Source organism: Otolemur garnettii, unplaced genomic scaffold (assembly GCF_000181295.1).
Source record: "Otolemur garnettii isolate 467f Iridium unplaced genomic scaffold, OtoGar3 scaffold00017, whole genome shotgun sequence".
Lineage (NCBI taxonomy): Eukaryota > Metazoa > Chordata > Mammalia > Primates > Galagidae > Otolemur > Otolemur garnettii.
The window spans coordinates 13,357,448-13,368,275 of NW_003852412.1; the positions used below are offsets into that span (position 1 = coordinate 13,357,448).

Below are 10,828 nucleotides of genomic sequence, written 5' to 3' on the forward strand. Positions count from 1 at the left end.
AAGCGAGTCTCCTGCCTCAGCCTCCCAAGTAGCTGGGACCACAGGCATCTGCCACAACGCCCGGCTATTTTTTTGGTTGCAGCCATAATTGTTGTTTGGCAGGCCTGGGCTGGATTCGAAGCTGCCACCTTAGGTGTATGTGGCTGGCGCCCTACTTGAGCCACAGGTGACAAGCCCTTAGTAGCTTCTTAAGGTCTAAGGCAGGTGTCCTCAAACTATAGCGTGCGGGCCACACACAGCCCACCTAGGACATTTATCCGGCCTGCCGGGTGTTTTTGCCGCCACTGACTGTCCTGCTTAGTAGCCAGCTTGTCCTGGGGCTCGCAGTCTGGCCCTCCAACAGTCTGAGGGATAGTGAACTGGCCCCCTGTTTAAAACATTTGAGGACCCCTGATCTAAGTTAATAATTAATAAACTGAGACTCCTACCATACCAAGGAAAAAAGATGAACTTGGAGGTGATGGACTGGAATTTACATACATCTTCAAAAGTTAGGGGAAAACCTTAGTAGCTTCTTAAGGTCTGAAGTATAATAAACTATGTATAGATCTTCAACAGCGCATGGACATCATAGTTACTAAGTTTTAGTAGGTAGTTAATGGCCAGGCATGGGGGTGTGAACCTGTACCCAGCTACGTGGGTGACTCAGTCAGGATGATCAGTTATGATCATGTGTGTGAATAGTCACTGCACTCAAGCCTGGGCAATACAGTAGAACTCTGTCTCCTAAAAAGAAGAAGAGAGAAAAGTCAGTTAAAAACATACCAAGCAATTTTTTTTTTTTTTTTTTTTTTTTTGGTGACAGACTCTCCTTTTGTCACCCTCAGCAGAGTACCATCATGTCACAGATCACAGCAACCTCAAACTCTTGGGCTTAAGTGATTCTCTTGCCTCAGCCTCTCAAGTAGCTGGGACTTACAGGCATTCACCACAGTGCTTGGCTAATTTTGTTGTTGTTGTTGCAGTTGTCATTGTTGTTTAGCTGGCCTGGGCAGTGTTCATACCCACCAGCCTTGGTGTATATGGCCAGTGCCATAACCACTGTGCTACAGGCGCCAAGCCCATACCAAGCTTTTTGTTTTCTGTATGTTTGAATGTATGAAGGTAGCAAAGTATAATTTATCTTTATATCAATGTCAGAGAATTCAGACTTCTTGTCAAAATGCTGGTAAGTTCTCTCAGTTCCACTTATATTTTCTTTGCATTGTTAAGAATTGAAAAGAACTTCTGTCAGTGTCCTGAATAGTGGGTTAAAGTTATGACTTACCATATTATTAAATTTCCATCTCATACTTGCAGATATTGATCTTTTTAAACTGTTTTAATATCAGAGATAATTGATCTTTTAAAACTTTTAATATCAGAGATAATTGAAACAAAATAATACACTGATACTGATTTTGTTTTAGAAAATAAGTTCTCTATAATTCTTAAATCTACGTCGGTGTTTTTCAACCTTTTTGTCTCACAGCATACTTGAACTTCTATAGTTAATCTTCTATAGCACAGTTAAATCATGTTAATCAAAAAAGGAGTAAAAAAAGAATATATTTACTTTGCTTTGAACTTCTTTCAAAAATAATGTAATAAATGATCTTTAAAAATTTTCATGGCACATCAGTTGAAAACTTCTGATCTAAATTGAAACCTAAACACTTTGCTTGTTGCTTAAAATCCCACGGTGATTTCCTGTTAAATTAAGTACACACTTTTTAGCTTGACATTTATTTTATTTTTCTTTTTTTCGCAGTTTTTGGCCAGGGCTGGGGTTGAACCCACCATCTCAGTCATATAGGACCAGTGCACTACACTTTTGAGCCACAGGTGCCACCCTTTAGCTTGACATTTAAAGCCACCTCATGTTATCACAATCTACTTTTTAAGTCTCATATCTAATTACTTTTGTTTGTTTCTCTAGAAAGAAAGTAGGCCAGCCTGTTCTCTAACCCTTAGCATGCACAGAACATAGCTAGTTGCCTCTACACTTTTGTCTCAGGTTAATCTTTGTTTGGTGGTTCTCTCTCCTCATATACTCCATGTGTCCCTTTCAGAATACCACCCCCTAAGTTTTCTGTGGTTATATACCTCAGTGAAGTCTGTTCTGATCTAAACAACTAAATTCATTATTTCCCCTCTTACTTTTCTCCAAGCCTTACAGGCGTCCTCAAACTACGGCCTGTAGGCCACATGTAGCCCGTCTAGGATCTAGGACATTTATCCGGCCGCTGGGTGTTTTTGCTGCCGCTGCCTGTCCTGCTTAACAGCCGACTCGTCCTGGGGCCTGCAGTCCAGCCCTCCAGTAGTCTGGGGACAGTGAACTGGTCCCCTGTTTAAAAAGTTTGAGGACCCTTGCTCTAAGGTTTTAAAATATTATTATAATTTTTACCCAGAGACATTAATACCTCGCTACAATTCTACTTGTTCTCTAAGAATCCATTTCTTCATCATTCCTTTTAGAAAGTCTTCCTAGAATTTGCACTCCAGCCTCTATACTTGGTGATCCCTTTGTATCTTAGGCATGCTGTGTCTTTTTTTTTTTTTTTGAGATGAGAGTCTCACTATGTTGTCCTGGGTAGAGTGCTGTGGTGTCAGAGCTCACCGCAACCTCCAGCTCTTGGGCTTAGGCAATTCTCTTGCCTCAGCCTCCCGAGTAGCTGGGACTACAGGGGCCCGCCACAACACCCAGCTATTTTTTTGTTGCAGTATTGCCGGGGTGGGTATATGGGGCTGGAGCCCTACTCACTGAGCCACCTGTGCTGCCCAGGAGAAGGTATCTTAATCATGTTTATGTTCCAGCTTGGCGCCTATAGCTCAGTGGCTAGGGTGCCAGGCATAGACATGGGGGCTGGTGGGTTCAAACCCAGCCTGGGCCTGCCAAACAATAATGACAACTATAACAACAACAATAAATAGCCGGATGTTGTGGCAGGCACCTGTAGTTCCAGCTACTTGGGAGGCTGAGGCAAGAGAATCTCTTAAGCCTAGGAGTTTGAGGTTGCTGTGAGGTGTAACGCTACTGCACTCTACTGAGGGCAACATAGACTCTGTCTTTAAAAAAAAAAAAAAAAAGTTTATGTTTCCTGAAATACCCAGTATGGCGGTTTCTTATTTAAATATACAGGTGAAATCATTTCCAGATATTAGCTTAGGCAGAGTCTAAAAGAGAAAAAAATTAACCATATCCATTGCATATTTAAGATTGACTTATGCCATATGATATTAGAGATACGGTAATCACCTTCTGAGATTTAAAAATAATCCGGTCTAGATGAATAGGGAATTAGATATAAAGAACCCGGGCTGCCAATACAGGGTTAATTTTCTTTGCTCGGCACTGTGTTTTTGTGTTGTTTTTAAGTATCTGGCAGCCCCGTGATTCCTAGCTTGCTACATTCAACTTACCAAAACCCAGCCTTCTCTGCAATCTTCCACTGTGGTATGACAAAAAATAAAAATAAATAATAAACAGCAAAAGACCCAGTGTTAAGCCTATATATCTCCTAGGTCCACCTCTTTTTCTACTCAATTCTTCTCTCATAATCAGATTTCTTGGAATATATATTTATACATGTATACATTTCTCACGGGTAGGGGTCTGTTGTGCTGATCAGCATTTAATGCAGTTCTGAACACTCCTACAGGACAGGTCTGATCTTCCACAGATTCCCTTAGTATTTGCTTATCTGTGTAATACTAATATTTGCTTATCCCCCCCCATAAGAAACTTTTGCTGGATACCAAATTCTAGGTTGGCCATTATTCTGTTTGAGAAGACTGAGAATGGGGCTTCAGTCCTTTCTTGGTTGTAAGGTCTTAGTTTAGAAGTACAGTTAGTCTGATGGGTTTTCTTTTGTAAGTTGTTTGATGTTTTTGGTTTACAGTTCAAAGAGGTTTCCTCTTCTGTGTTTTGGCCAGTCTGATGACTTGATGTCATGGAGATTGCTGCTTGGTGATGACTCTCTCAGGAGTCTCTTGGTGCCTCTACCAGATATCTAACAAGACCTGGGAAATTTTCCTCAAACATTCTCTCTGTTAAGTTTTCCAGCCCTGTGTATTTTCTTCTTCACCTTCAGGGAGGCTTATGGTTCTTGTTAGGCCTCTTTACATAATCTCATATTTCTTGTAGGCTTCATACATTCCTCTTATTTCTCTGGCCTTTAAATTTGAGTGACTTGTTTAATTCAAAATTGTTATCTTCTAACTCTGAGGTTCTGTCTAGCATATTTTTTTTTTTTTTTTCAGTTTCTGGCCGGGGCTGGGTTTGAACCCACCACCTCTGACATACAGGGCCAGCGCTCTGCTCCTTTGAGCCACAGGCGCTGCCCCATGTCTAGCCTATTTCTAAGGCTTTTCACTGTGTTTTGTATTTCCTGGAAGAAGTTTTTAATTTCCAGTTCTGCTTGATTTTTTTTTTTAGTGTTCCAATTTCTTTAGTGAATTTTTCATTCATTTCCTACATTGTTTTTGTGGTTTCTTTGTGTTGAGTGTCTAATTTTTCTTATATTTCATTGAGCTTCCTTATAATTTGTATTCAGAATTCTTTGTCAGTCATTTCAATATTGTTGTTTGGGTTCTTTTCTTTGGGGGGTATCCTTTCACTCTCAACGTATTGGGAGATGGTCTGCTGATTCCTTCTCATTTGGAGCACCTTTTGCTTCTTATTTTTGGATTTTCTTTAGATAGTGGCGTGCTCACTTTTGTCTCTGAGGCAGTGGGTGATGTTTGTGCAAAATTTGACCACACCGTATATGATTAAGTCAGTAAATGCTGTGAAAGCCATGCAGTTGACCTCATGCAGTACATGGCGCCTGCTGAAGGAATAAGCTACAATGTTTTGGGGTCTTGTGACTGGCTCTCCTCCTTCAGACGAGATATTTATTGCTCCAAGTGGTAGGTTGGGCACTGGAACAACTAGAGAGCTCTAACTCTCTCTCACAGCTGAGGTGAGTGGGAGGGTGACCTTGGTGGGGGGAAGGCTAGGTTGAGAGAGCTTACTCTCAGTCTCTACCAAAGTTGATCAGTGTCTTAGCAAGGGTCAAAGGTTTGCCCCAGCTTCAAGGTGAAGTTACCAAGAATGGACTGTAGTGGCCACACCCAGGCAGAAAGCCTGCTTGTGGAGGTGTGCCCATCTGCAATTCAAAATCTGGAAGTTGAACCAGGTTGTTGTCCCCACAGGGGGACAGGGTACCCTCTATGCTCACTGCATCTAGGACCCACACTGCACTTTCCCCTCTGACCTGCCACTCAGGCAGCCTTTGCTCCTAAATTCAGTCTCTCCTCCTTGTCTCCAAGAACTGCAGCTGAGACCGGGGGGTACTGGATCTGGCCTGCAGGCCTGTGTCTAGGTGCCCAAAGATCAATCTCTAACCATGCCAGAGAGAAGCATGCTGGTCCCAAGGAGCCCAACCACATCTGACATCCCTCCACCTTAAGGCTGCTTGGCAGGGAGCACCCCTCACTTCGCTGTAGGACCTCTTGAGGAAAGGTCTGAGCTTCACTTTCTATGTAGAAGCCCTGGTATGGCGGATGCACCAATGAGAGAGGAAAAGCATTTCCTGCCAGCCAGCCCAGTTGTCTCTGAGCAGCACAGGAGGGCAAGGGGAGGGAAAGAAACCAAATGAGAGAAAGCCAACACTATGGGCATCTCTGTCTGTCCTTCTCTCCAGAAGGTAGCCCATTCTAGGCTCTGGGGTCATGCTTATTCCCCGGGACCCACTGGACCCCCCTGTTCTTGTAGTCTGGGCTGAATTTGGGAAATTCTCCCACAGAAGAGAAATAGCCAAAAGAAGAGTTGATTTTAACAAGGTCTACACAGGATTCTCTCATTCTAGACTTCTTGTCTTTAGTAAGAATATTAGGTTCCAACTCGGCGCCTGTGGCTCAAGTGGCTAAGGCACCAGCCACATACACCTAAGGTGGCGGATTCGAATCCAGCCCGGGTCCACCAAACAACAATGATGGCTGCAACCAAAAAATAGCCGGGCATTGTGGTGGGTGCCTGTGGTCCCAGCTGTTTGGGAGGCTGAGGCAGGAGACTCACCTGAGCCCAGGAGTTGGAGGTTGCTGTGAGCTGTGATGCCACGGCATTCTACCCAGGGCGACAGCTTGAGGCTCTGTCAAAAAAAAAAAAAAGAAAAAAAAGAATACTAGGTTCCCTCTAATGTAGGAAAGATATCTATTATGTGGGAATTTCATCTCCTGCTTTTAAGAAACCTACATTTCTCTGATTAAAAATATGTAGCATTGAATTGGAGAGATTTTAGATTGCCTGGATTATGGCAGGCAGTGTGCTAGTGGAAAAATAAAACCTATGCAACCTCTTCTAAGAAGAGGAAATAGTAAATATTAAATATTTTCAAGTTCATAAGCTACTATAAGGTATGATTCTGATAAGTACTGTGAAGGAAATGTTGTAGGTGTTGCACTGAAGAGTGTATAAAGGAAGAGTCAGGGAAGGATTCCGTGAATCTGAAATCTGAGGATGTGATGGAAGTTAATAGGCAAAGGGAGTTCGCTGCTCACTCTAGGACTGTTGTTGCTTAGTTCAGTCATCTTCCTGTTAGGCCCGTGGATGCTATAAATATTGGTCATCCTACTCCAGTTCTATGCAGTGTGTAACAAGGTTAATTTCTCCTTTGAATCTTGCTGCGTCTTTGATTTGCCCCATCTCTGGCTTGGTTTCTGTAGTTTCCTCTTCACCCAACTTCAGAATGTTAGAATTCCCTGGGGCGTAGTTATGAGCCTTTTTCTCATGACTTCCTTAGGTGGCCTCATTTACTCTTATTGCTTTAAATGCCTTCTGTGTGTCAGTGATGCCCAAATTTCTATCCTCTGGCTGTAGCCATTGTAAAGTTAAAATTATAACACATGCAAAACTAAATTCTTATTCTTCTCCCCTGCCATTGTTCAATACTTGTGGAAACTCTTTGTGTAAGTGTCAGTATATTGTTGCCTCAAGACTAAAAATTGCTTTTTCAGTTTCTTCTGGCTTAAGGGTGTTAAATTTCAAGTGACCAAAATTTTATTTTCAACTAGTCTTTTAATTCTGTTTACTGCATTGCTTAGAGAATATTTTTGCTTTAAAAATGCATTACAAGGGTGGTGTCTGTGACTCAGTGAGTAGGGTGCCAGCCCCATATACCGAGGGTGGCGGGTTCAAAACCAGCCTCGACCAAACAGCAACAAAAAAATAGCCGGGCATTATAGCAGGCTCCTGTAGTCCCAGCTACTCAGGAGGCTGAGGCAAGAGAATCGCCTAAGCCCAAGAGCTGGAGGTTGCTGTGAGCTGTGAGGCCACTGCACTCTACTGAGGGTGACAAAATGAGACTCTATCTCTAAAATAAATAAATAAAAATACATTATAAGGCCATGGCTCATGCCTAAAATCCTAGCACTTTGGGAGGCTGAGGTGGACAGATTGCCCTGAGCTCACAGGTTTGAGACCAGCCTGAGCCAGAGTGAGACTACATTTCTAAAAATAGCAAGGCGTAGTGGCAGGTACCTATAGTCCCAGCTGCTTGGGAGGCTGAGGCAAGAGACTCATTTAAGCCCAAAGGAGTTTGAGGTTGTTGTGAGTTATGATGCCATGGCACTCTACCAGAAAGTGAGATTCTCTCTCCAAACAACAACAACAAAAGCATTACAGAAATTTTTTTTTTAAGAGTCTGAGTCTCACTTTGTCACCCTTTGTATAGTGTCATGGCATCACAACTCATAGCAACCTCTAGCTCTTGGGCTTAGGTGATTCTTTTGCCTCAGCCTCCTGAGTAGCTGAGACTACAGGTGCTTGCCACAACGCTTGGCTGTTTATTTTTGTTGCAGTTTGGCCAAGGCCGGATTTGAACCTGTCACCCTATGTATATGGGGCTGGCGCCCTACTCACTGAGTCATAGGCACTGCCCAGCATTACCAGTTTTTTTTTCTTTTTAGAGACAGAGTCTCACTTTGTCACCCTTGGTAGAGTGCTGTGGTGTCACAGCTCACAGCAACCTCCAGCCCTTCTGCCACCCCCAGTATATGAGGCCGGCGCCCCACTCCTTGAGCCACAAGTTCCACCCATGGCCTGGCTATTTTTTTGTTGCAGTTTGGCCAGGGCCAGGTTTGACCCCTCCACCCCTCCATATACGGGGCTGGCGCCCTACTCACTAAGCCACAGGCACCACCCAGCATTAACAGATTTTTTAGCAGCTTAATTATACGTGATCAGTGTTTAAGTATGTAATGTGGGTTAAATTTTGGCCTGTTTTTTTAAAAAATATTATCCTAATAATGGTGTTATTAACTTCTCATTTAATTTTTTTTTTTTTGAGACAGAGTCTCACTATGTCACCCTCAGTAGAGTGTCATGGAATCACAGCTCACAGCAACCTCCCAACTCTTGTGCTTAAGCAATTCTCTTGCCTCAGCCTCCCAAGTAGCTGGGACTACATGTGCCTGCCACAACGCCTGGCTGTTTTCTTCTTGCAGTTGTCATTGTTGTTTAGCTCACCTGGACTGGGCTAGAGCCCACCAGCCTTGGTGTATGTGGCTGGGGCCGTAACCACTGTGCTACAGGCACCGGGGCCTTCTCATTTAATTTTTAAAAATTCTGTCTCTGCATTTAGTAACTCAGGACTGTGTATATACAAATGGTATGTTGCTATTCTTAATGAATTGCACCTTTCTTTTATATTAAAATATGACTAGGTAGCATTTTGAAACATACTTTTGTATTAATATGGTGTCCTCTGTGAATTTTGTTTTAACATTCACCTTGTCTAGCCCTGACAATTATTTGATTTTTCAGCTTTCCTTTTTCCTTTGGTTTTAGTTGTGACTCTTAAATGTAATGCAAAGTTAGTTTTGTCTCTTTGGTTTTTTTTGTTTGTTTGTTAGTTTGTTTTTCTTTTGAGACAGGTTCTCTCTTTTTCAGAAAGCTGACATGCAGTGGCATGACCATGGCTCACACTACCCTGTTAATTTCCAAACTCAAGCGATCCTTTTGCTTTAGCCTTTTGAATAGCTGGGACTACCAGGTATGCACCACCATACTTGGTAATTTTTCTATTTTTTGTAGAAATGGTGTCTCACTATGTTGCGCACACCAGTCTTGAGATCCTGGCCTTTAGTTATCTTCCTGCCTCTAACCTCCCAAAAGTACTGGGATTACAGACCTGAGCCACCATGCATAGCCTTGTCAAATATCTACAGTATCACTGTTAATTCCCTTGTTTGTAAACAGTAGCTTCTCCTCTAGAACAAAGAAAAACAAGTGTTCTTTGCTTTAGCAGCAAGTAAACTTAGAGTTTAAACATTCAGTGAATGTTTGAGGAGTGAATAAAAAAGAAAAAAAGAAAGAAAACTCTAAATTTCCTCTTCCTAAAGATTTCCATGGAGAATGATTACCTGGGACCTCGAAGAATTGAGAGTCTACAAAAGGAAGATGCTGATTGGCAGCGGAAAGCTCACATGGCTGTACTGTCCATTCAAGATCTTACTGTTAAATATTTTGAAATAACAGCAAAAGCTCAAAAAGGTAAGTTTCTCAGTAAAATTATCCTTGTTCAGTTATTTTTGAAAATGAGTGATTAAATAGTTATAAGAACAGTAGGCATATAACAATCACTTATAATCTCAGCAATTAGAGACCACTATTAGCAAATTAAGTGATAACCTTTTACTCTTTTTTTTTTTTAACTAATTTCCACAGGCACTATGGTGACTTACCTTTACTCTTTTCTAGGCATATATGTACTCAGATACACCACCTTTAAATCTATAGAAGAGGGTTAGGTGCCGTAGCTCAGTTTTTAGAGCGCTGACCCTGCATTCCGGAGGGGGCAGGTTTGAACCTCACTTGGGCCTGCTTAACCATACATACATACATACATACATACATCTATGGAAGAGAGTAGGGACAATGAAATAGACTAAAAAAATGGCTATTTCATGGATCAGTGCCTGGGGCTCAAGTGGCTAAGGCTCCAGCCAGGTATACCTGAACTGGCGGGATGGAATCCAGCTTGAACCCACCAAACAACAATGACAGCTGCAACCAAAAAATAGCCGAGTGTTGTGGTGGGCGCTTGTGGTCCCAGCTACTTGGGAGGTGGAGGCAACAGAATTGCTTGAGCCCAGGAGTTGGAGGTTGCTAATGAGCTGTGATGCCACAGCACTCTACCCAGGGCGATAGTTTGAGACTCTGTCTTAAAAAAAAAAAAGGCTAATTCCTTGTTTGTACAAAGGTGAAATAATGAAAAGGAGGAAAATGGCTATTTAATATTTAATAAAGTAAATCCATGAAGAAAAAAGATGTTAGAACAATGGCAGGAAAATGATAAATCTCTTATCTTATATGAAGAAGAATTCCCAAGTTAACATAATTCTATCTAACTTAGAGTTAGGGTAGAATTTTTTTGTCATTGACATCAATAATGTGATGCAAAACAATGACCATGAACAAAAACTTGATAAAATTGATTTCCTCAAAATCAAAAATTTTTTACTATACCCAGTAAAGTCAAGAGAATGAAAAGATTAGAGTGTTTGAGAGAAAATATTTGTATATCACATATCTTGACAAAAGGATTTGTATCCAGAATGTAAAGTCAATAATTATGAAACAGGCGGGCACGGTGGCTCACACCTGTAATCCTAGCACTCTGGGAGGCCAAGGTGGGCAGATTGCTTGAGCTCACAAGTTTTGAGACCAGCTTGAGCAAAAAGTGAGACCCCCATCTCTACTAAAAATAGAAAAAAACTGAGGCAAGAGGATCACTTGAGCCCAAGAGTTGGAGGTTGCTGTGAGCTATGACACCACAGCACTCTACCCAGGGCAACAACTTGAGAC

The 10,828-nt window shown here is 42.0% G+C and overlaps 1 protein-coding gene across 1 annotated transcript in view; it reads left to right on the forward strand.

The window, feature by feature from the left end:
* JMY (junction mediating and regulatory protein, p53 cofactor) overlaps window positions 1-10,828 on the forward strand; it is a 102,039-nt gene that overhangs the window by 49,557 nt on the left and 41,654 nt on the right. Inside the window, exon 4 of the mRNA XM_003785942.3 lies at window positions 9,364-9,514. Coding sequence (XP_003785990.1) covers window positions 9,364-9,514 — 151 coding nt within the window. The remainder of the gene's footprint in view (window positions 1-9,363; window positions 9,515-10,828) is intronic.